At 42.6% G+C, this 26,941-nt stretch overlaps 1 protein-coding gene across 1 annotated transcript in view; it reads left to right on the forward strand.

Annotated features, from left to right (window-relative positions):
- The first annotated feature begins 7,355 nt into the window (after window positions 1-7,355).
- SCNN1D (sodium channel epithelial 1 subunit delta) overlaps window positions 7,356-26,941 on the forward strand; it is a 67,595-nt gene continuing 48,009 nt past the window's right edge. Inside the window, exons 1-5 of the mRNA XM_044277552.1 lie at window positions 7,356-7,376; window positions 7,659-7,995; window positions 9,674-9,932; window positions 13,165-13,349; window positions 19,021-19,127. Coding sequence (XP_044133487.1) covers window positions 7,670-7,995; window positions 9,674-9,932; window positions 13,165-13,349; window positions 19,021-19,127 — 877 coding nt within the window. The 5' untranslated portion in view covers window positions 7,356-7,376; window positions 7,659-7,669. The remainder of the gene's footprint in view (window positions 7,377-7,658; window positions 7,996-9,673; window positions 9,933-13,164; window positions 13,350-19,020; window positions 19,128-26,941) is intronic.

The raw sequence follows: 26,941 nt of genomic DNA on the forward strand, positions 1-26,941 counted from the left end.
ATTGTAGTCGACGATACAATCGGGCTTGAGGACCGTTGCCGCGGTACCTCGCACAGGGACTGGGGTGGTGCTGTTACCGTGGATTGTGGACAGCATAAGGACATCCCTCTTGTCCTTATACCTGACCAGCAACAGGTTTCCACTGGTAAGTGCACGGGTCTCACCCCTGGGGATAGGTACCTGGAGGGGGTAGGCAGGGAGGCCGCGTTGATTTTTCCGCACGGTCCCACAAGCGAACGTGGATCTGGCGGCAAGGGACCTGAACAAGGGAATGCTGGTATAAAAGTTGTCCACGTACAAGTGGTAACCCTTATCCAGCAGTGGGTACATAAGGTCCCACACGAGTTTCCCGGTAACACCCAGAGTGGGGGGACATTCTGGTGGTTGAATCCGGGAATCTCGCCCCTCGTACACACAAAATTTGTAAGTGTACCCTGAGGTACTCTCACAAATTTTGTATAGCTTCACGCCATACCTCGCCCGCTTTGTGGGAATGTATTGGCGGAAACTGAGTCTCCCCTTGAACGCAACGAGAGACTCATCAACCGCGACCTCCCTTCCAGGTACGTAGGCCTGCTGAAATGTGGCCCCAAAGTGATCGATGACCGGCCGTATCTTGTACAGCCGGTCATAGGCAGGATCACCTCGGGGTGGACATGCTGCATTATCGGAATAATGCAGACATTTCCGGATGGCCTCAAACCGGTGACGTGTCATGACCATACTGTACAGTGGGGTCTGGTACAGGACGTCCCCACTCCAGTATTGCCTGACACTGGGTTTTTGGACTAGACCCATATGCAGCACGAGGCCCCAAAATGTCCTCATCTCGGCTGCACTGACCGGCGTCCAGCCACCGGGTCTAGCCAAAACTGAGCCTGGGTTTTGAGCGACGAACTGTTGGGCGTACAGATTCGTCTGCTCCACCATCAAATTCACCAGTGGGTTACTGAAAAAAAAACTAAAAAAGTCTATTTCAGTAAACCCCACTGTGGGAATCTGGATTCCAGGATTGCCAGCGAAATCCGGAATCTCAGGCTCAAAGTCCACTGGGGGACACCAGCTAAGTTCATCGGCAGGGGGCTCCGGTGAACTTATTTGGTGGGCCGGGAAACCAGTACGAACCCCAGGGCGGCTCGTACTAGGGTGGGCCACAGGATCCCTAGCATGTGTGGCCCCTGGCTCCGCCTGGCGGCGTCTCCGCTGCCTTGGTGGCTCATCGTCATCCGATGATGATGAGGAGGATGCGGATGACAAAAGGAACGTGGGGTCATCCTCATCCTCACTGGGGCTCTCAGAGTCGGAGGCAATCTGGGCATATGCCTCCTCGGCCGAGAACACCCGGCGGGCCATGGGTGTGTGTGTGTGTGCGTGTGTATGTGCGTGCGTGTAAACCTTTATTCTATGTGCGTGTGTGTGGGGGCACGGGTGTTCACGTACTAAAAAGTCCAGGCAAAAAAAATGGGCAAGTGTTAGGAAAAAAAAAAAAAAAAAAAAGTTCAAACTTGCTGATCAGCCGTTCAACGCTGATCAGCGGTCGGTGGGGTGGTGGGGCGGGCGATGCGCTAACAGTGGACGGACGCTAAAAAGTGCCGGCCAGTCAGCGCACGCAGAAAAAAAAAAAAAAAGTGGTGGTGGGGGAAGGGTCTGGTGGTGGGGGGAGGGGGTTGGTGGGTAGGGGGGGGGGGCTGGTGGTGGGGGGGATGCTGGGGGGGGCAAGTGGCAGGGGGGGTCTGGGGTCTGAAAGTTGAAACAAAAAAGTTTGGAATAAATGTGCTTTTTTTTTTTTTTTTTTTTTTTCTAACTTTTCCCTTCTATCCCTGCCTAAAGGTGCCTCTCCCTCACTGACCCTAACCTACCTGGGTGGCGATGGGTGCAGGAGGGTGATGGATGCCGATTTAGGGGGACACAGGAGCTGGTGCTGGACGATGCTGCACGGTCAGGGTGCTGGACAGGAAGAGGAGGGGAGAGAGGAGCGCAGGAAGTTTGAATCTCGCGCCTCTCTCCCCTGCACCAATCAGCACCCTGGACAGCGTTCAGGTTCAGATTTGCAGAGGCGTTCAGCACCAGGGCCAGCTCCGCCTCTGCAAATCCTCGGACTGCGATTGGTGGTGTAAAATTACGCCACCGATCGCAGTCTTTTTCCGGTTCATCGGGTCACAGGACACCCGAATGGACCGGAAACGCAGAAAACCGCAGGTCTGAATTGACCTGCGGTTTTCTGCGATCGCCGATACGGGGGGGTCCAATGACCCCCCCCTGCGTTGTTACGGGATGCCGGCTGAATGATTTCAGCCGAAATCCCGTTTCGATTAACCCCCGCGGCGCCGGAATTCAGATTTTAAGTCAGGACGTACCGGTACGTCCTCGGTCCTTAAGGACTCGGGAAATAGGGCGTACCGGTACGTCCTCGGTCCTTAAGGGGTTAAAGGGGTTGTCTCACTTCAGCAAGTGGCATTTATTATGTAGAGGAAGTTAATACAAACCACTTACTAATGTATTGTGATTGTCCATATTGCTTCCTTTACTGGCTGGATTCATTTTTCCATCACATTATACACTGCTCGTTTCCATGGTTATGACCAGCCTGTAATCTTGCTGCAGTGACCGTGCTTGTACAGTATAGGAAAAAGCACCAGCCTATGTGATCTCCCGCGGGCTCTGCCACCGGAGAGGCCGGAACTTTTTCCTATAGTGTGCAAGCACGACCACTGCTGCTGGATTGCAGGGTGGTCATAACCATGGAAATGAGCAGTCTATAAAGTGAAGGAAAAATGAATCAAGCCAGAAAAGGAAACAATATGGATAATAACAATACATTAGTAAGTAGTTTTTATTAACTTCCTCTACATAATAAATGCCACTTGCTGAAGTGAGACAACCCCTTTAAGTTCTCGGTATGCCCCTGAATGTATCTGAAAGGAAGTAGCCATGTTTTTCTAATCTTGGACAACCACTTTAAGGAGAAACCAGTATCCTGACACCGGCTCCTGAGACCCTTATTTTATCCGGGGAGTCTGCAACGAGTCAGACATCATTCCTGTAGTGGCACATGGCAGCTTCAGATAATTCCAGTATATGGATGGCCCGTGCTGTCAGTGGCTCATCACTATGGCTTATAAAGGTGGGTCTTGAGCTGGGGACTCCTCTCTACATGTCCACATTCCCTAATGGGGCATATAGATGGTATAAATAAAGGATGATAGCCTGCAATGAGTGACCAGACACCAGACAAGTTTCATTTTGCCTCCATGACACATTACTTATCATCTTCAGCTATGTCTTGTAGACCTGTAATTTGTGTTCCAAAGAAATCATGTGTCATATGGATCATGATGTTTGTAGAACATGTCTATTAGGGTTGTGCAAGAGGGAATGGAAGAGCGTTGAGAATCTGAGATTGTTTTCCAGTGAACACATGGTTCTACGTATACTGGCAGGTAATACTTCCTCATAGTCCAACGATCATGCCTACCTCATCACATTCACTCTTGAGGTCACTGAGGTTCAGTCGTAGGGATGGTACAAGTCAGCACAATCTCTCTCCTTTGAGTCCCAGCAGCAGGACACTTTGTGATCTGCTTATTTTCAAAATACCCTCCTGACAAGTAGGGACCACTATAACAAAGTGAAGGACAATTTTAATGTCATTCTGCTTCTCCTCATCTCTTTCTAAAGGTCTTTTCTGCAAAGACCATCAAATGCTACTCCCTCCATTGCCCAATTATTCTACATGCTGTCATTCATTATTTTCTTTTCTTCTTGCCTCTCCCCATCATCCAGTAGGAGAACAGCACATTTAAAATAGTCTCAGCAACATAAAAGTTATCAGAGAATACTCTCTACCTCCCACTAGTGGAGAAAATGCTGAAGTTCACCAAGAAGTGAAATTTCTCTTTTATGTTTAGACAAATCTAGTTTGAATCACGGTGAGAAATCATCTAATAAAACATTAATAATAATACGTACAACTGTTTGCCAGCGGTCTCATACAGTACTGGACATATAAACTGGACATTATTTAGCATTGCATTAAAATAAATTAATTTAGCTTTGTGCACTGAAAACATCTGATAGATTACGAATAAAATCCCTAGAACACATCAAAATTTTCCTTCCAATTCTGCCTCACCCCTGTTCTACTTCATAAAAAAACTAAAAAAACAACCATAAGCATACACACCATCACTTTTGCAGTCTGGCTCACAAGACAGTCACATGAAAATTGGGACTTTGGCACCTAAGCTTATACTTAGGCCTCATGCACACGACCGTTGTTTCATTCCGTGTCCGTTGTTCCGTTTTTCTGCGGACCGAAAACTCGGCTAATGCATTGTGCGTCCGCGTCCGTTTTTTTCCTATCATTTGCATGGCAAACTTGACTTTTTTTTACTTTCCTTCATGTTTGGTGATCCTCCAAAAATAAAGGAAGACACACGGAAACAAAAACGGAAACTGATCACTGAACAACCCCATTTTGCGGAACAGAACACAACAACGGTCGTGTGCATGAGGCCTTAGGGAAATTCTAAAGTCAGTTTTATCAGTTTTATCTATTAAATCTCGCATGTTGGGGGTAATTTACTTACATTTTTATGCCAGTTGTGCCTGTAAAATAGTCATAATACCCTTTTATTTATTTTTTATTTTTTTTACTTTTAGTCACAGCATATATTTACTTACATTTATGCTAGTTTTAGGTGTGAAAATAGTTGAAAAACGACTCCAGGAGGATGTGCTTTATTTATGCTGAGGAGCACGTCTCGTCATAAATTAGGCACATTTTTCGCAGCCCAAAGAGGAAACAAAGACCAGCCTAAAAAGCCAGTTTTTTTAAATGACACATTCTTTTTTATCTTTGGTGCATCTTTAAACCTAGCACTTTTGTCTAGAAATGCCGCTCCAGTTTTCCTACTTCAACCTTATTATGGAGTGAGTTTGCGACTTTTTGTGTGACGTTTCAAAAAGTCTCAGTTAGGGTTCATGCACATGACTGTATGTATTTTTAGGTCCGCAAAAAACGGATCCGCAAAAAATACGGATGACGTCCGTGTGCATTCCGTATTTTGCCGAACGGAACAGCTGGCCCCTAATGGAACAGTCCTATCCTTGTCCGTAATGCGCACAATAATAGGACATGTTCTATTTTTTGGCGGAACTTCCGTTTTTTTTTGCGTACCTATTTAAATGAATGGTTCCGCATACGGTTCGCAAAAAAAAAACGGAGCGGACACGGAAAGAATATACGTTCGTGTGCACGAGGCCTTAGTGATGATCGAAGAGAGCTTTGGATGCTACTCCTGAAGTAGCTTTGTTGAAAACTTCAGAATAATACTGTACAGAGATCCGTTTCCGTACAGTATTAAAATGTATGGGCTCCGCATTAATATTGCCACTGCGTTTTTACATGATACATTTTACGGTGTTAATTTTTTGGTATAAATAACATAATATATTTATTCTCTGGGTCAGTACTATTACAGTGATACCAAAAACATATAGTTTGTTTACATTTTACAACTTTTTTGCAATAAAACCCCCTTTTTTTAAGAGAAAAAAATGTTTTTGCATTGGCACATCCCAAGACCTATAACTTTTTTAATTTTCTTTATATGGAATTGTGTGAGGGCTTGATTTTTGGGGGACGACTTGTATTTTTCATTGGTATCATTTTGGAGTAAATGGCATTTTGTGATCGCTTGTTATTAAGTTTTTTCGGTGGAAACTAAAAATAAATGAGCAATTCTGTCTTTTTTTTATTTTTTATGGCGTACACCGTAGGGGATATTTTTACGTGATATTTATGTAGTCCGGGTCGTTATGGATGCGGCAATACCAAATATATGGGGGGAATTATTTTTTTGCATTTTTTTTCATTGAAAAGCGTATTTTTTAGGGGATTTTTTATTGACTAAATGAGTTTTTATTTTAAACTTTTTTTACCACTTAATAGTCCCACAAGGGGACTATAACAGACAGCTTTTTGAATGCTTTTAATATGCAATGCGATATCCCTATAGTGCATTGCATTTTAATGGCAATGCTATTCTGACATTGACCAGCAGGCTACGCCAGAGAGGCACAGCCTGCTGGAAATTACTCAAGACTGGTCTGGGGCCTATATTAAGACCTCAGGCAGCCTTCACAAACATTGTCACCCCGCGATTGCATTTGCGGGGTGGCGATGGGAGACAGAGGGAGTCTGCGGCTTCTGTCAGCACTTTACATGCGGCGGGCGCCATTGCTCGTTGCATGTAAAGAGTTAAACAGCTCTCATGTGACCCCTGCAGTGCTTGGACTGGGCCGCCGCTAAAAAAGCGTCAGCCCAGCCTAAGACCCCTTAGTGACCGCAGTAAAAACACTTATGGGTGGTCACCATAAGTGTTTTGGAAAACCACCTTAAAAATTGGAACCGAACTCATCTTCGGTTCCGACTGGGGTCTCGGAACTGAAGCCAACTTCGGTTTCAAGTTTTAAAGTGGTTTTCCACTTAAAAAATCGACTACCAAAATTATTCAACAAAATCACCAACGACTTTGCGAATAACTTGCTTCCACTCATCGGAGCCCATACATTTTAATACTGTAAGAAGACGAATCTCCGTACAGTATTTATCCGAAGCTTGCTTCACTCATCACTAGTCTCAGTGATAAATCTGTACTGAAACTCATTAACACTTTGCCACCCACTTTTCAAAAACTGTGAATGGTATAAAACTGTAAAAAAAAAAATATGAAAAAAAATGTATTGCACTAATTATTTGGAAAGGAGCTCTACTAATGTCACCAATGGAAAACCATATGGAATAATTCAAAGTGTACCAAGTGCATGGATTATTTTAAAGGGGCTCTACTAGTCTCACAGATGGAAAACCACACACGGGAAATAATGAAAGTTCTACACCATTTTTATTTTAATTTTTTTCAAATTCCACATTTTTCTTGCTGGCATAGATTTCATTTTCAGATACATGGATCTCCGGAAGATCCACCAAAATTATTCAGAGGCTGGCACCTCCGAATAATTTGTATATTATAAGCCAGCGTATTTTTATTTTTATTAAGACTGATGTAACCAGTTCCAGTCTAAATATATTCCCCCCCCCCCCCCCTCCCCCATGGAACGCTGCATAGAGAGCATAGACATTGAGTATTTATTTGGCAGTGCAGTTTGCTGTCCTCATGTCTCTAATCAATATGCAAACTAGCACTGCAACTCACAGAGATAAGGTGCATAATAATATCAACATGCACGTATTCAAATGTATCTGGCACTTCCTCAATGAAGAGAACACCCTCCAGTCTTTATAAAGCTGATCTCAGCAGCCCTGTGTGGCAGTCTCCTTGCATAACAGCTCTGCAGGTGCACAGACCTAGGTAAGAGAGAATAACAAAACTTTTTTAATAATGTTCTATGGCATAATTAATTCCCTTAAATAAACAACATTTGCAGTTGAATTTTGTCATTGCAAAATTAAGTATTCCTGAAATTTTTGTAAAATGTACTGCATTTGCTTGAAGACATAATATATTAACCATAGATTTGTATTAATAATGAATATGTATACAATAGATGTCTCTGGCTGTTATTTGACTTGCCTATGAGCATGTTGTGGAGTAGTATGAATTGTGCCCTTACGTTGTCTCTTTTGGGTCAAGGCCTCTGCAATATGGAGTCTACAGGGGCAGAAAAAAATGAAGAAAAGAAAAATGAAGAAGTCTGGTTTGAATTTTATGAATCCTTCACGGACTTGTTTGAATTCTTTTGTGATAACACCACCATCCATGGTACAATCAGACTGAACTGCTCCAGGAGGAACAAAATGAAGACTGGCTTTTGGGTAGTCCTTTTCCTTTGTGCCTTTGGAATGATGTATTGGCAGTTTGGAAACACATTTAATCAATACTGGTCCTATCCAACCAAGATAGCCATTTTACTGCAATCAAAGGAAATTAACTTTCCTGCCATCACGGTCTGCAATCTCAACCCCTACAGGTATTTTATTTGCAGTTAGTACAAGCTAATTGGGTGACAAGGTAGGAACATTCTGTAGATTAGTAATAGTACAAACTGTGTACCCTTACCTTAAGTTCACACCTGAGCGTTTTACAGCACGTTCAAACGCGCTGTAAAACGCTCAACACGTGAAAACCAATGCTTCCCTATGGCCCTGGTTCACACTTGAGCGTTTTACAGCGCGTTTGAACGCGCTGTAAAACGCCCGGCGCATAAACAAGTTCTTGAGCTTTTTTTTGGGCGTTTGTCGCGCGTTTTGGCCCATAGATTCATTGGACAACACTGCAGTCAATCACACAAACGCACGTCAAACGCGCGTTTACTATTGCAAAAAACACGCATAAAAACGCGTGACAAATACACGCGTAAAACGCGCGTCTCAGAAACGCTCAGGTGTGAACCCAGGGTTAAACCACACCTTATGGTTTCATGTGGTAGCCCTGTCCCACCCAGGCTGGCACCGTTCTATTTTTTTGGTTAATACAGAGAGAAGAGAATTCCACTGTAAGCTATTTGACTATGTTAACTATTACTAGAAACTATTGTTAGAAACTAGTAATATAATAACTACATTATGCAACAGTGCAAAGTAATATCACACATGTGTTACTGGCTCTATTTTAGTTCTGCAAATGTGAAAAAAAAATGCCATTGTCATGACTATAACTTAGGATGGATTAGAGGGGGTTTCCAGGCTCAGGATAGGTCATCAATATCCGTTCGGTGGGGATCCCCACATACTCCTGTGTAAGTACGAATGGAGCAAGAAGCATAGCTCAATTCTAAGTGTAGTGACCATGTCGGGTTACTGCAGCCAAGCTCTGACTAATTCAGTTTCAGAATATGGCAGATGCATGTGAGGAATCTTGGAGATCATTTTGTGCTGAGAAAGAGGAGAGCATAGAAGGTAATATTGAGAGGAGATTACATGGTGGTGATGTTTTAAAACATTAGGTCAGAGATGTATGGGGAGGACATGTTGTGAACAGCCTTGTATGTGGTTGTTAGTATTTTGAGATACATTTTTCATAGGGGATAGACAGAGGAGAAACAAATTAAGAAGTGGATTAACCGGGCAGCAGAGCTGAGAATGGGTTGGGTGGGCATAGGACTATTACATGGAAGGCCACAGGGAAGGATGTTGCAGTAGTCTAACCAGGAGATGATGAGGCCATGCACTAACATTTTTGTTGACTGAGTGTTTATGAAAGAGTCGATATCAGAAGTGTTTTCAGTTGAAGGTGGTAAGGTCTTGGATGTATGGTTCTAAGGACAGGGCAAAATCAAATGTTATCCCAAAGCGGACTTGTGAGACTGAGGAATGTGTGGAGCTAGTAACTGTGATTGATAGATCAAGCCAGCAAAGGAGGCAATATGGACAATCACAATACATTAAGTGCCTTGTATTAACTTTATCTACATGATAAATGCATTTGCTCAAGTGAGACAACCCCTTTAACCAGACCCGTGCTTTAATCTGTGACTTTCACCTGACCACCCTGCTGAATGCGAAAGTTTGTTAGTTAACCGCTTCAGGTATCTCTGAGTAACGTATTCAATATATTCTGCTTTAGCATTAGTGGCTAACAGTTACATGTCCCTGAGATCTTTCATAAAAAAACGAGTCACTGAACAGATATGTGTTGTCTTCATCTAGGTTTGACCAGGTCAATGAGTACCTTAACCAGTTGGATCATCTGGCAGAGGAAACGTTGAGCACGTTGTATGGTTACAATGCTTCCATACATCTACACAATGGTACAGAGATTCTTGACCTTAACGACATCATGAATAATATCACTATTAAAGATGATGGGATTTTTCTTTTAGACAAAACAATAACTTTGATAAAAATCAACACAGAAGATGTAATCAAAAACGTTACTGGGAAAAGTGAAAAAGTGGGATTTAAGCTGGTAAGAGACTGCTCATAAGATTTTGCTGTTTATGACCTCCACACGTGCCTGATGGAGGCAATTGGGGTGTCTGTAATATAGTGGCAATAGTACACATGGGAGTAAAAATAACAGTGATACAGTGTTGAGTCAAGTTGAATGTTGCATTCCACACATGAATTTCCTGAAATCCATTTCAATTAGATCAATTCGACCGCCAGATTCGATTCGGGACGGATAAATTTGACCCGAATTAATAGTGTCCTTAGTTGCCCTGAAAAGCCATGTATGAAACTCTGGGGACTGTATCCAAACCCATTTAACCCTAATTACTCATTAGTAGCTGGTGGTAACAAATAGCCTGTTTAATAACACACTGCACTGTCAAATTTTTATTTTAAAAAAATGTCTAAAAGTTATCCCTTTTTGGGGGTATAGGAAAATGGAATAGCTTGAATTACAGGCACACTCAGTTGAGATGCTTCATTTTTTAAAATTTATATTTAAAAATATTTAAAAATGATAAATTGGACAGAAGCCATTGTAATTGCAGTACATATAACTATGACACAGCACTAAGTAGAAATGATTGACAGGCTCGCTGAGGCAGCACGCCTGTGATTATGAATTATGTAATGAAGATTGGGGTGTTGAGGTAAAGCCTTTCTGTCTGTGAAATAATTATAAATCTATCTAGCTATTGTCTTCTCTTCACTGTGAAGAACCTCTTTGACCCCAAGCTAAATATATGCTGTGTTTTAAGATCCCTTTCTTCCTTTTCCATCTAACAGACGTGCTATCCCTCCAATGCTATCCCAGACATGGCAGATCCTGCTTGGGATCTAATTATAGGGCCTATGACACATTTATTGACATCTATAGTCCTTCGTGATTGGCTAAGGCTAACTGAAAGGCATTATGACAAACTCGCCAGGATATGGTCACATGATCCTCCTTCTTCATCTTCTCAGCTTCCCTGTATTCTTACATGACAAATTCCCCAAACTTTGAATTCAATAGAAAGCATAATTATCTCCGTTGACTATCTTTTTAAATACATGGCTTTACTGGTTTTTATTTTTGGAACAGTTCATTCCATTTGAGTAACTAGAGTTCTATGGGCCCCAGGACAAACTTTGGCTTGCCCCCCAAATGCCGTGCCTGGTCGCACCCTCTGTGACTGCTATCGTTGCACCACTGATCTCTGGTAATAATAATATCCCCCCACCACCACTAATGTACCTATAGTGCCCACAGTAATATCCTTATAGTGCCCTTCCACTGCCCCCAATAATGTCCCTCACTGCTCCTAGTAACGTCCCCCACTACCCCCAGTAATGCCCCCCACTGCCCCCGGTAATGTCCCCCACTGGCCTCTGTAATGTCTCTCAATGCCCCCAGTATTGTTCCCCACTGTCCCTAGTAGTGTCACCCACTGCCCCCAGTAGTGTCACTCACAGCCCAAGGTAATGTTCCCCACTGCACAGGTAATGTCCCCCACTGCTCCTAGTAATGTCACCCACTGACCCAGAATGAAGTGCCCCCCCCCACTGCCACTAGTAATGTCCGCTACTGCTCCCAGTAGTGTCTCCCAATGCCCCCAGTAATGTCCCCCACAGCACAGGTAATGTCCCCCACTGCCCCAGTAATGTCACCCACTGAACCAGCATGTAGCTCCCCCTCCACTGCCACTAGTAATGTCCCCCACTGCCCCCAGTAGTGTCTCCCAATGCCCCCAGTAATGTCCCCCACAGCACAGGTAATGTCCCCCACTGCCCCAGTAATGTCACCCACTGAACCAGCATGTAGCTCCCCCTCCACTTCCACTAGTAATGTCCCCCACTGCCCCCAGTCTTCACTCACATGTAATGGGGTCTGGCACTGTCACTGTACTTCATGCTGGGCCCAGTCAGAGCACTCAACTCACCTGCATCATATGCACTCCAGCATCAGGCCCCAACGCTGCCCTTAATAGAATAAAAAAAATAAAGAAATAGACCAGGCACTCTAAATATGTAGTCAAAACTGAGATGTTAATTGTAAAATATTTAATTATTTAATTTAAAATATCTAATATAACATAGCAGCATGAAAAATAGGTGGCAGCAATAGTACATGTATCAGCATAAAACTCATATAAATACAATAGCATAAACAACAAATAAGCAGTGACGGGTACTCAACAAAGGTGCAATCAATAGCAGCAATTATTATCAACGTCCAGCCATAGGCAACCGCAATCCAAGAACAGGTCTTTGCTTATAATGTTCCTCCTATGTCCCAGGATAATACTATCAGATCCAAATATCCTTATATGTTCACAATTCCATATAATGTTACTACTGACTTTCTGTAACAGCGCATACACGTATATCACCAGTCTTTTCAGTGAGACGGGGAAGACTAGAAGACACAGTGCGGTGACTTCCCGCGGTGGCGTCCCACCAATTGTAGTTGCTGTGTCAGTGTTACTTTAGTCTGGTCGGTGTTCACCTGTCTCAGTACGGGCTTGGTGATTCTGGATGGAACAGATGTTAGCTGACTGTGCGCTCGTCGAGACTTCGTATCGCCAGCAGGCTGTGCGCTCGATGAGGTTATGTATCGTCAGAGCTTTCTTCAAAAACTTTGGTTCAAATCCAGGGGAGCTTCTTTGCCAGCATGCCGGTGCAAGGTATAGCCCATACGTGTTTCGGGGGATGTAAGAGTGACCCCTTCCTTAGTTACCTTATCTTGCCTATTCACTCAAAGGAAGGATAATGAAAATAACTTTTTGAAGGGCTTGTATAAGATTAAAAACATGTATGTTTTCACTGAGAAACAGCTCTACTCTTGACCATGGGCAGTGTGTTGTATGGACTTGAGTTCCTGTACAAAATATGGAAATTATATGCACTGAAGGTTGTCAGGGAATCTGTAGAAAATTCATATTTCTCATCTGTACTAATCTGCTTTGAGATTTTTGGGGATATAATCTTCAAACCTAAATGTTTCTTATTTTCCCCAGAAACAACCCCGCTCTTGTCCAGGAGATGTGTGGTAATGAATGCAGCCCTATAAAGTCCTATTTAGCTGCAATACCTCACCCAACCAATGGATACGGGTGGTGCTGTTTCTAGAAGAAAGCAGCCATGCTTAGTAGAATGGACACCATTCTGTTGTGTAGTAATGTACAAATTAACAGAACTTTGAATTCATAACGTAAACCAGTAAATGTCACTGAATACCATATATCCTGTCTGCTATCCTTTAACAGTGCGATTCATCCGGTATCGATTGCTACTACCGCTCCTTCTGGTCAGCAATGGATGCATTTCACGAGTGGTACAAGTTCCATTTTATGAACATTATGTCTGAAATCCCCTTGGTGCTGCAGATACCAGATGCGTTGCTGCGGAAGTTTGTTTTGACTTGTGAATTCAATGGAGCCAAGTGTGGCAGGTACAGATATATACTTTGGGTTGTTCTTATAAGAAATATTGTCCTTGACATGTTCTCAACCAATCAAGACAAGGTATGTACAATACATGTACAAAGGTATATTTCAGACTTTTGGAAATACCTAACCAGACAATTAAAAAATTTGCAAGCTGCCAGAATTATAATAAAATTACCCATTTCTAAGGGAGGGGGGTAGCACATCCAAAAACTGATCATGGAGCATCAGCTTATTATTCCCAGGAGGCACTAAAGATGGCAAGGACTTTATACCCTCCAAACCGAATAAATGGTATTCAAAATCCTATTTTATTTTATTTTTGAAGGGGGGGGGGCATAGATTCAATCTATCATGTTTCTGAATAGTGAGAGTTTGCATGAGGAGCACTCTCTCAATGTAATTGACTGCCAAGGAGATCTGAGAGAGGGATGCTGAGGACTCTGTATGACCAGGAGAGCTAGTATGAATGACTATGTCAGACCTCTACCTTGGTACGACAGCATGTCTGCAGTTATTAAAGAAAGACTAATTACTCTTAAAGGGTTATTTCCATCTGGGCATTTATGGTATATCCAAAGGTTATGCCATAAGCATCTGCTAGGTGTGGGTCAGGGTCCCACTTCTGGGACCTGCACTTATCCCAGTAACGGTGGCCCATCACATACCGCTGTGAATTGAGAGGTGGCCTCTCATGTATGGCTCTCTCCATTCATAACTATGGGAGTTCCAAAAAAAGCTGAGTAAGCATGGTCGGCCATTTTTAGAACTCCCATATATATATATATATATATATATATATATATATATATATACACAGTATATATAAGTGGAGAGAGCTGTGTCTCCGTTCACTGCAGTGCAGGTTCCCGGAGGTGGTACCCACACCTATCGGATGTGGATATTCCTTAAATGATTGCATTTCACTCATTTTGGGCTAAAAATCTTTTTTTCAATTAAAAATCAGTCTGTTTGTAAGCTGTTACAGTTTGTTTTCTTTAAATCCCATCAGTTGATGGCTCATGTGTAGCTCTTATCTCTGACATCTTGACCTCATAAACACTCATTATAGCTCAATTCTTATCAAGCTGATAAGAATATGACTTAAATAAGTGTTTATGATACCCTTGTATCTCAGAAATGGCTGAACATTTTTATTAAAGACCAGTTGAAAAAAATATTTTAAGCCCTAAATGAGTAAAATGCAATAATAAAGAAAATATATTCCCGAAGGTGTATATAGCCTTTAAATTTAAATGCCCAAATGTGACTACGCCTTTAAGGATTTATTACATATTTTCTTGAAAGCTTAACAGTGTGCTTCTAAAGTACATGTATGACAGCAGCAAAACACATAAGATCAGTCTTAACTATCTTCATGATCTACGTTCATTCCCACATGGAGAATATCTGCCAATCTTCCAAGGGTTTATGAGGCATGAGAGCTTGTCTGTACTAGAACATGAGCTATGCCTGTCCCACGAGATAAGTTACAAGGACACTTTATTATTCAGTCTATGAAAAGTAATGTGTTAACTGAAAATGTAATATATATGGCAGGAAAGATCCCCTTTGTGCTATTTATGGGTTAGGTGGCTCAGACTATTCTTTCAAGATTTCAAATGTACAGCTTTTATGTTATAAGATATAGGAGAACGTCTATTTTTGTGCATTTCTTTCCTTTATTCTGTATGGCTATTGATTCCCAAAATCAGTTTCGATTCAAGTTACAGGAATGTACTAGAAGGACGCAAGTCCCCATTAGTGACCTAGCTTTTCACTAATAGGCTATTAAAATGATGTGCTTTTGTTTCATCGTTTAAAATCAGTGTCAATGGGTCTGCGTATAGTGAATTAACACCATGAACGTGCCACCTATAACTTTATACTGAAGGGGTTTTTCAGGAGTAAAATGTTGATGACTTATCGCCAGGATCGGTCATCAATATCTGATCGGTGGGAGTCTGGCTTCCGGTGCCCTGGTGAGTGCTGCGGCCTCTCCGTAGGCCAGTGACATCACATTATTCAGCCACATGGCCTATGTGCATCTCAGCCACATTCAAGTGACTGAGCTGCAATACTAAGCATAGCCTCTATACAGTGTATGGCGCTGTACTTGGTGCTCTAGTGAGCCCCGTGGCCTTCCCAAAACAGCTGATCTGTGGTGCTGCTGTTGGACCCCCAGTTCTGCATCCATTAGACAAACAGCACATGGAGGCACATTTCACCCTTCTATAAAATCTTACACTTATAGTAGAATAAATAGAGACACCACAACCTGAATTGGATGAAAATGGGCACTGTGGCGAAAGCCACTTCCCCACGGTGTTTTGGAGGGGGCTGTTTGCTAGCCTCCTGCCCCGGATTACGGGCCCTCTCATCAGCCAGGCCTCCTTTGTTCACAAAGGACTTGTACTAACTTGAACCCCTGGTCTAATTTGTGCCATTTTGGGATGTTAAATGTCTATGTGTATTGGCGATGTCCCTTTGTCCTGAGAGATAATTGAATTACGTCTCTGTTGTCTCCAGGACAGAAGTCTATTGTGTATTCTCCTGCCTGTGATGATTGCATCAACCCAGTGTGAGGTAATTGTATCACAGGCAGAGGGGAGGATTTTGTATGGGAGTGTCTGAGTGTATTGTACGTGGTTATTGGCTGTTTTTACAAAACCCCGTGGGTGGTAACCTTGTTGGAAGATGTGTATAAATCAATGCTTGTGTGTTCAAATAAAGAGTTCCTGCTTTACCCCTTCATGAAGTTTTGGCTCATGTTTGGGGAATGGGATAACTACACTCTTGGGGATTGCTATATCACAACACTCCCCTGAATACTCCCCACAATACTACCTAATACATAAGAGGTACTTGTGCCACCATGTGTCCCCCAATCTATACGCTCTGGGGGGTCTATCCATTCTGTAAAAACCAGCGGCGTAGCTATAGGGGTCACAGGGGTCACAGTTACGACTGCCCCCTAAATCGGGGGACACACAGGGGCCCTCTTGCCAGTGGTGCTGTATTTTTCACTTTATAAGATGCAGTGCATCTTATGAAGCGAATTCTAGTGAGCGTTTCCATTATGGAAGCGCTCACTAATCTGCAGGAGGCAGAGGAAGTGAAGGGCTGTCAGCACTCACCTCTCCCTGCTTGATCTTCTCTAGGCTGCCACGCTACACTGTCCTGACAGAAGACCGGGAGCTGAGAATGCACAGGAGACCACTGGACCCAGAGAGATGTGGTGGAGCAGGAGGGGTAAGTTAATTAATTTATTTTAAGGTCTGATCTGAGGTCTGATACTTGGGAGTTTGGCATGGAGGTCTAATGGGGGTCTGATATGAGGTCTGATATGAGGGGGGATCTGACATGGAGTCCTGATCTGAGGTCTGATGCGGGGGGTCTGACATAGAGGTCTAAAGGGGGTCTGATCTGAGGTCTGATATGGGGGTCTCACATGGAGGTCTTAAGGGGGTCTGACATGAGGGTTTTACATGGCACTCCAAAGGGGCTTTGATCTTAAGTCTTGTATTTGGGGAGAGGGGGGTCTGACATAGAGGTCTAAGATGGGTTTGATCTGAGGTCTGAAACTGGAGTCTGATCTGAGTTATGATTTGGGGGCCTGACATGTAGGTCTTTGGAGGTTTAATATGGGGTTCCGATTTGAGGATCTGATCTGAAGAGTGATATTGGGGTCTGATCTGAAAGGTAAGGGAGTATTTTTTGTACTGGCACACAATATAAGGGGGTAATTTTTGTACAGCTGCACACTTTAAGGGGGTATTTTCACACCAAGTACTGGTGGGCTATGGGGTACATGATTAATAGTAGGGGCAATAGGGGCATTATTACTTTTGGGGGCACTGTTAACACTATGCACTCTGGGACATCATTATTTATATTAGTGGGACTTTGGGGAGCACTATTACTGTGGGGGGGGGGGGGCACCCTGGCACAGTTTAGTACAATTATTTTGGGGGGGACGGGACATTATGTTTACACTATTAGTGTCTGGGACACTATTTGCTGGGTGCAGGTTTTTTTTAGGGCACTGTGTGCCAATAATTATTGAGGGGGCGCAATCTGTGTGGTACTAGTATTTTCAGGGGGACTGTTTCTACAATATACTATTGGGGAGAACAATGGGCACAGTATTGGGGATGGCAGGATGGGATGTTGGAAAGATGTGAAGATAATGGAAAAGTAGGAAACTAAGAAGTCTGCTTGTCAAATTCTACAGAGACAGGAGATGGCTGAAAGAAATTATCATGGCAGTCTGCTCAGAATGGAGAATATGAGGAAAGAGACTATCTACATCAGAGGTAACACTGGATGTAAGAGGCATGGGGTGTGGTATTAACCTGTATGTTTTGTGGAGCTATATGTAATGTTTAATAGTATGGCTGGAGGAAAGGGGTTAGGTTGAGAATTTGGCATGTGGGTTGGCCTTTTAAATTTTTTGGCAGCAGAAAGGCTAGGTGCACCCCTGCCGCTTGCCACAAAGCACTGAGGAGAGGGGGGTCCAAGCTGAACTCTTGTACCAGGGCCCATGACCTTTTAGCTATGCCCCTGTTTAAAACCAATGCAGTGCTTAATGTTTAATTAAAACAGCAGTATAAGTAGCATTAATTAAAGGTATGTATAATAGCACCGTATATATATATATATATATATATAATATAAAGAGAAACGTTTGGCAGCACCAATTCACACCATATAAGACGGGTGCTATGTCCAGGGAATTCACTGCTTACCCTTGTATACAGTCAGAAAAGGACAGCAACTCCAATAATACCAAAAAAGATTATTTATTGGGTCACGGTGGCACAGTGAGGCGACGTTTCGGCTCAAAATCCAGAGCCTTCCTTGAGAGAGGCTCTGGATTTTGAGCCGAAACGTCGCCTCACTGTGCCACCGTGGCCCAATAAATAATATTTTTTGGTATTATTGGAGTTGCTGTCCTTTTCCGACTATATATATATATATATATATATATATATAAGCAAAAAATTTGTTTGCTCTATATATATATATATATATATATATATATAACATTATAGCAAAAAGCCACCAGTATGTATGTCCTTAAAGGGACCTGAATTCCTGATCATAATAGTCTAATGAAAGAGAACGGATCTAAGTTATATTAGTAAAGGCAGCCATGACTATGACAATATTGTTACTAGTGGTGAGTACTAAAAACTGGCATCAGGACTAGGTCAGCCGAGTTCCAACTTCAGTGATCTGGTCAGTGATTTCCATTAGTGATTGTGAGCCAAAACTAGATGCAGGTCTAATAACACAGAACAGGATCAAATCTTTCCTGTATACCTTATCTCTGCGTAGCCTCCATTCCTGCTTTTGGCCCACAATCACTGATGGAAATCAGTGATCAAATCACCAAAGTATGAATTAGACCTTAAACTTGCATTCTGATTTATAAAAAAAATGTTATAAAGGAAAACCGGCATAATTATCCAAAGCAACCAATCACATTTCACCATTCATTTTCCAAAGGAGCTCTGAGAAATGAAAGGTGGTATCTGATTAGTTGCTGTGGGCAACTGAGACAGTTTTCCCTTTTACCAGTTTTGATAAATTTCATCCTTCGTTCTTATACTTTTTGTCAATTTTTTGTTCTTTTTTCATCATTCTGTGATATCTTTTTCTATTCCCCATTAGTAATTACTCACATTTTCACCACCCAACCTACGGTTTGTGCATTACTATAAACGGAAACAGGAATGTTAGCAAAGGTTGGACTTCAATTAAGGCTGGGAAGATGTACGGTAGGTGATACTAGAAGGATCAATTCTACTTTTACAAAAGTGGCCCACCAGAGTATCCATTGTTTGGCATAGAATCTGACCAGACGGAAAACCTATTTGGAACCAGGGATGATACGACCATTCACAAATGACTTCCTAGATCTTACACAGAGTATGTCCTGTGTGTACAATGATGCTTGTGTTATATACAGGTCCTTCTAAAAAAATTAGCATATTGTGATAAAGTTCATTATTTTCTGTAATGTACTGATAAACATTAGACTTTCATATATTTTAGATTCATTACACACCAACTGAAGTAGTTCAAGCCTTTTATTGTTTTAATATTGATGATTTTGGCATACAGCTCATGAAAACCCAAAATTCCTATCTAAAAAAATTAGCATATTTCATCCGAACAATAAAATAAAAGTTTTTAATACAAAAAAAGTCAACCTTCAAATAATTATGTTCAGTTATGCACTCAATACTTGGTCGGGAATCCTTTTGCAGAAATGACTGCTTCAATGCGGCGTGGCATGGAGGCAATCAGCCTGTGGCACTACTGAGGTGTTATGGAGGCCCAGGATGCTTCGATAGCGGCCTTAAGCTCATCCAGAGTGTTGGGTCTTGCGTCTCTCAACTTTCTCTTCCCAATATCCACAGATTCTCTATGGGGTTCAGGTCAGGAGAGTTGTCAGGCCAATTGAGCACAGTGATACCATGGTCAGTAAACCATTTACCAGTGGTTTTGGCACTGTGAGCAGGTGACAGGTCGTGCTGAAAAATGACATCTTCATCTCCATAAAGCTTTTCAGCAGATGGAAGCATGAAGTGCTCCAAAATCTCCTGATAGCTAGCTGCATTGACCCTGCCCTTGATAAAACCCAGTGGACCAACACCAGCAGCTGACATGGCACCCCAGACCATCACTGACTGTGGGTACTTGACACTGGACTTCAGGCATTTTGACATTTCCCTCTTCCCAGTCTTCCTCCAGACTCTGGCGCCTTGATTTTCGAATGACATGCAAAATTTGCTTTCATCCGAAAAAAGTACTTTGGACCACTGAGCAACAGTCCAGTGCTGCTTCTCTGTAGCCCAGGTCAGGCGCTTCTGCCGCTGTTTTTGGTTCAAAAGTGGCTTGACCTGGGGAATGCGGCACCTGTAGCCCATTTCCTGCACACGCCTGTACACGGTGGCTCTGGATGTTTCTACTCCAGACTCAGTCCACTGCTTCCGCAGGTCCCCCAAGGTCTGGAATCGGTCCTTCTCCACAATCTTCCTCAGGGTCCGGTCACCTCTTCTCGTTGTGCAGCGTTTTCTTCCACACTTTTTCCTTCCCACAGACTTCCCACTGAGGTGCCTTGATACAGCACTCTGGGAACAGCCTATTCGTTCAGAAATTTCTTTGTGTCTTACCCTCTTGCTTGAGGGTGTCAATGATGGCCTTCTGGACAGCAGTCAGGTCGGCAGTCTTACCCATGATTGCGGTTTTGAGTAATGAACCAGGCTGGGAGTTTTTAAAAGCCTCAGGAATCTTTTGCAGGTGTTTAGAGTTAATTAGTTGATTCAGATGATTAGGTTAATAGCTCGTTTAGAGAACCTTTTCATGATATGCTAATTTTTTTAGATAGGAATTTTGTGTTTTCATGAGCTGTATGCCAAAATCATCAATATTAAAACAATAAAAGGCTTAAAACTACTTCAGTTGGTGTGCAATGAATCTAAAATATATGAAAGTCTAATGTTTATCAGTACATTACAGAAAATAATGAACTTTATCACAATATGCTAATTTTTTTAGAAGGACCTGTATAGTAGATATGAAAAAAGGCCACAGAAGTCAAATACAGATAGTTAGTTTATAACCTGGACACAGAATCCATATCCAAATACCTACACACCATATACTGTACACTCATTGACCAAAAAACAACAACATACCCAGATAGAAATGTTGGATTGCTGCAAAACTCAGTATGAAGATATGTCTCAGGCAGATATGTAAATGATTACCGGTGGGGTCTGATTAGACACTGGGTCTTACCCCAAGAGGGTGTAAAAATGCTTCCCCTACTGACATATATAAAGGCTCTCAGAGGCTGCTTTTGGGTAGTGTATCTCTTGGTGAGAGATCTTTAACTGTCTCTACAACGTACTCAAAGACATTTTGCCCAGTTGACAGACTTTGATAGGGGGCGCATCAATGGATGCAGGATGGTCTTTTCAATGAATTGCCCGCTACCTATGCCATTCTGACCTAGCTGTTAGGAGGTGTTGGGAGCAGTGGCTATGTGAGGGCATACACACTGTAAACAGGCTCCATATTGCCCAGATAGACCAGCAGTAGAGAGGATCATTTGATCTGCCATAAAGCACAAGCAGCTGTCCACCATCCAGACACAGGTGATACCTTCATTATACACCCCTGTCTCTGCCAGAGTTCCAGGCGCTTAATAGAAGGAAATTTGGTGTCCTAGTGCGCATTATGTGCCATTAACAGACCACCACCGCCTTCATTTGCAATGGAGTCATGAACAAGCACCCTAAACCTCTGTGGACTGGAACTGTATCATGTTTAGAGATGAATCCAGGTTCTGCTTGGGATAGAAATGAGCAGACCTTTTAAAGATTCAGTTCATTTAAGGTTTGCCGAATAAATAAAAAAAATTTGGTCCAGACATGAATTGAGTTTACAAAACAGAAGCTAGTAAGCTACCCTGGGGTTTCTCAGCAATATATATGCATTGTCTGGTAGGGGGTACTCTTTCTCATTATGGAAAGCACCTAGTATGCGTAGTATGTGTGCAGAGTATTGTAGGCCAGACAGTGCCCCTCTGGGTTTCTGACAAAGATATTCAAATGTAAGATGTGCTAACTTTCATATGTTGTTTTCTTTTGGAAGAGAGAGTAGCTTGTATGTCTCTTTTACAGAGAAGCATACAAACACAGAAACAGATTAAAAAAAATCTTATTAATTATAAAAATAAAAAGCAATGATTGAACAGTGTGAGGCTACCACCCAAAACTTACTGGAAAAAAGGGGGACAATTGATCTTGATACCACAAAAGAGGTATGTATAGATACTAAAAATAAACACATTAAAGGGAACCTGTCACTGGGATTTTGTGTATAGAGCTGAGGACATGGGTTGCTAGATGGCTGCTAGCACATCCGCAATACCCAGTCCACATAGCTCTGTGTGCTTTTATTGTGTAAAAAAAAACGATTTGATACATATGCAAATTAGCCTGAGATGAGTCCTGTCCCTGACTCATCTCACGTACAGGACTCCTCTCAGGTTAATTTGCATATGTATCAAATCGTTTTTTGTTTTTTTTTACACAATAAAAGCACACAGAGCTATGAGGATTGGATATTGCGGATGTGCTAGCGGCCATCTAGCAACCCATGTCCTCAGCTCTATACACAAAATCCCAGTGACAGGTTCCCTTTAATAATATCTGTAAATAATAAATCAAGGCAACTGGACGTACTGTAGATTTTCTTGAAAACGTTTCACTCGCTCTTCCAACAAGCTTTCTCAATTCTGAGTGACTGTACAAGAATTCTCTGGGAATAAATATGTAACTGAATCAACATCTGGTAATTGTACCCAGCATGGGGTCAAAGGTGTTGATTCCATTATCCTAATTGGAGTCAGTAGGTGATAATGACCTCCCAGAAAAGGGTGTCAAGACAGCATTGTATGTGCCACAGAGATACACATGTGAAAAACATGTGCAATGCAGCTTTCTTTCGAAAATAATTTAAAGTTCAGTGTTTCTCAACTACAATATAAACCATCCAATCAATGATCAGCTTTTTAAACAGGCTTCCTAGCATATCCAGGGTAATAGTTAAGGGGGTTATCCCATGATTAATGTAAAAAATGAAAATCAGACATCAAATAGGACATGACACCCTCTTTCTAACATGGCTGCAACCAGCCCTGCACCTCACATAGATCCACATATCTCTCCATTAATTGTTCTGCTAGATTTATATAAAGCTGACAGCTCAAGGGGAGTGTCTTTTCTGCTGCAGCTAAGGGGCGTGTCTCAGCTCTCCCTATCACAGCTCAGGAGGTGTGTCCATGCTCTCCCTATCACAGCTCAGGAGGCGTGTCCATGCTCTCACTATCATAGCTCAGGAGGTGTGTCCATGCTCTCCCTATCACAGCTCAGGAGGCAACTGAAAGATGAAACTGAGCATGTGCTGCCTTCAGTTGTCATTACGTATATTAACCACTTAAGGACCACAGGTTTATACCCCCATAGTGACCAGGCCCTTTTTACAAATCGGCACTTCACAACTTTAACGGTTTATTGCTCGGTCATGCAACTTGGCACCCAAATGAATTTTACCTACTTTTCTTCTCACAAATACAGCTTTCTTTTGGTGGTATTTGATTGCTGCTGAGATTTATTGTTTTTCTGATATTAATCAAAATAGACTGCAATTGTCGCAAAAAAAGTGCATTTTTAACTTTTTCTGGTAATATTGTTCAAATATAATTACATTTCTATACAAGTTTGTGTCAAAATTTATTGTGCTACATGTCTTTGATAAAAAAAATCCAATAAGTGTATATTTATTGGTTTGCGCAAAAGTTATAGCGTTTACAAACTTTGGTACAAAAATGTGAATTTCCGCATTTTGAAGCAGCTCTGACTTTCTGAGAACCTGTCATGTTTCTTGAGGTGCTAGAATGCCAGGATAGTATAAATACACCCCAAATGACCCCATTTTAGAAAGAAGACACCCCAAAGTATTCGCGGAGGGGCATGGTGAGTTTATGTATGATTTAATTATTTTTCACAAGTTAGCGGAAAATGACACTTTCTGAGGAAAAAATTATAATAATAAAGTTTCCATTTCTGCTAACCTCTGGCAAAAATAAAATAAAAAAATCTCCCACGGACACACTATGCCCCTCAGTGAATACCTTGGGGTGTCTACTTTCCGAAATGGGGTCATTTGTGGGGTGTGTTTACTGTTCTGGCATTTTGGGCGGGGCTAAATTGTGAGCAACCCTGTAAAGCCTAAAGGTACTCATTGGACTTTCGGCACCTTTGTGCACCTAGGCTGCAAAAAAGTGTCACAGATGTGGTCTTACCGTACTCAGAAGAAGTAGGGCAATGTGTTTTGGGGTGTATTTTTACATATACCAATGCTGGGTGAGAGAAATGTCTCTGTAAATTGACAACCCATATTGTGTGTGAGAAATATCTCTGTAAATGACAACTTTAAAAAAAAATTATATAAAGTTGTCAATTTACAGAGACATTTCTCTCACCCAGCATTGGTATATGTAAAAATACACCCCAAAACACATTGCCCTACTTTTTATGAGTACGGCGATACCACATGTGTGACACTTTTTTGCAGCCTAGGTGCGCAAAGGGGCCCAAATTCCAATGAGTACCTTTAGGATTTCACAGGGTATTTATACGCATTTGGATTCCAAACTACTTCTCACTCTTTAGGGCCCCTAAAATGCCAGGGCAGTATAAATACCCCACAAGTGACCTCATTTTGGAAAGAAGACACCCCAAGGTATTCCGTGAGGGGCATGGCAAGTTCATAGAAGTTATTTTTTTTGGCACAAGTTAGCGGGAAATGATTTATATTTTATTTATTTTTTTCTTACAAAGTCTCATATTTCACTAACTTGTGACAAAAAATAAAATTTTACATGAACTCACCATGCCCCTCACGGAATACCTTGGGGTGTCTTTTTTCCAAAATGGGGTCACTTGTGGGGTATTTATACTGCCCTGGCATTTTAGGGCCCTAAAGCGTGAGAAGAAGTCTGGAATCCAAATGTCTAAAAATGCCCTCCTAAAAAGGTACTCATTGGAATTTGGGCCCCTTTGTGCACCTAGGCTGCAAAAAAGTGTCACACATGTGGTATCGCTGTACTCAGAAGAAGTAGGGCAATGTGTTTTGGGGTGTCTTTTCACACATACCCATCCTGTGTGTGAGAAATATCTCTGTAAATGACAACTTTTTCAATTTTTTTATACAAAGTTGCCAATTTACTGAGATATTTCTCTCACCCAGCATGGGTATATGTAAAAATACACCCCAAAACACATTGGCCTACTTCTTCTGAGTACGGCGATACCACATGTGTGACCCTTTTTTGCAGCCAAGATGCGCAAAGGGGCCCAAATTCCAATGAGTACCTTTAGGATTTCACAGGGCATTTTTACGCATTTGGATTCCGTGAGGGGTGCAATTGCGGACAAGAAAAGGCATTTTCTATATAGTTCTGGCAATGTGCGGATCCGCAAAATGCGGAAAGCACTATCCCGGTGTCCGTGTTTTGCGGATCCGTCATCTCCGAATGATCATCGCTGGCAGGCTGTAGTTTAACTTCTCAGCTGCGCGCCGCTGTGAACACACGCGCATGTGCGTGCGCGTTCGAGCGAAATCTCGGGTCTAGCGAGATGACGCCAATAGGCGTAGCTGAGACCTGAGAGTGCCGCCGCACTGACGCCTATTGGAGTTAGTGATGCGGCAGGAGGTTAATTGGTCTCCATAGTAGAAATAGTACCCACCCAGAGATCCCCAAGACAGGGATGGCAACCTGACGGTCTCCAGCTGTTGCAAAACTACAACTCCCAGCATGCCCAGACTGCCTACAGATAGGAGCCTACAGCAGGGCATGGTGGGAGTTGTAGTTTTACAACAGCTGGAGAGCCGTAGGTTGGCCATGCCTGCCCCAAGGCCTCTCAATGAGAAAAGCTGATTCTTTGAGCTTTGCTCTGATAAAGGGCTTTTGTCCTGAAAGAGCTAGTTGCAAATGGGAGTCTGGTTTAGCTGTTTTGTTCATATGTATGTTTAAAAGGTTGAGCAATGAATTGAAGGATATGCTATAACTGTGAAACACTCAGCTAACTTTTTTTCACATGTGGGTGTCCCTTTATTAGTCTGTATTGCAAAATATTTGGGCTTGCTTAAGAATTTTTTTTTACTTTTTGGGGCTAATTTCATAGACAGATCCTCAAAATAATATTCAACTCCCCGCTGCTCCTATAGAAGGGAATGGGAGCGCACTGTGCACACGCGGCCACTACTCCCATTCATTTCTATGGGGCAGACGGAAATAGCCGAGCTTCGGCTATTTTCGGTGGCCCCATAGAAATGAATGGAGGGCGCTCCATTCTCATTGTAGCGATATGCCTATCCTAGCAATATGCCCCCATTGTCTGAGATGGCAAAACCCCGTTAAGAGAAAAATGCCTTGCTTGGCTGACTGGTCTTGGGGGGCGGGGGGGGAGTACTCTTCAGGGAGACCAAAAATATGCATGATAAGTTTTGTATGCCAGATGACTGCTTTTGGTTTCTAGGAAGAATATATGTTAATTTGCATATCTAAGGGCTCTTTCACACCTGCGTTATTGTCTTCCGGCATAGAGTTCTGTCGTTGGGGCTCTATGCCGGAAGAATCCTGATCAGGATTATCCTAATGCATTCTGAATGGAGTGAAATCCGTTCAGGATGCATCAGGATGTCTTCAGTTCCGGAACGGAACGTTTTTTGGCCAGAGAAAATACCGCAGCATGCTGCGCTTTTTGCTCTGGCCCAAAAAACTGAAGACTTGCCGCAAGGCCGGATCCGGAATGAATGCCCATTGAAAGGCATTGATCCGGATCCGGCCTTAAGCTAAACGTCGTTTCGGCGCATTGCCTGATCCGACGTTTAGCTTTTTTAGAGTGGTTACCATGGCTGCCGGGACGCTAAAGTCCTGGCAGCCATGGTAAAGTGTAGCGGGGAGCGGGGGAGCAGCATACTTACCATCCGTGCGGCTCCCGGGGCGCTC

This window comes from Bufo gargarizans, chromosome 2 (genome assembly GCF_014858855.1).
Source record: "Bufo gargarizans isolate SCDJY-AF-19 chromosome 2, ASM1485885v1, whole genome shotgun sequence".
In the NCBI taxonomy this organism is placed as follows: domain Eukaryota; kingdom Metazoa; phylum Chordata; class Amphibia; order Anura; family Bufonidae; genus Bufo; species Bufo gargarizans.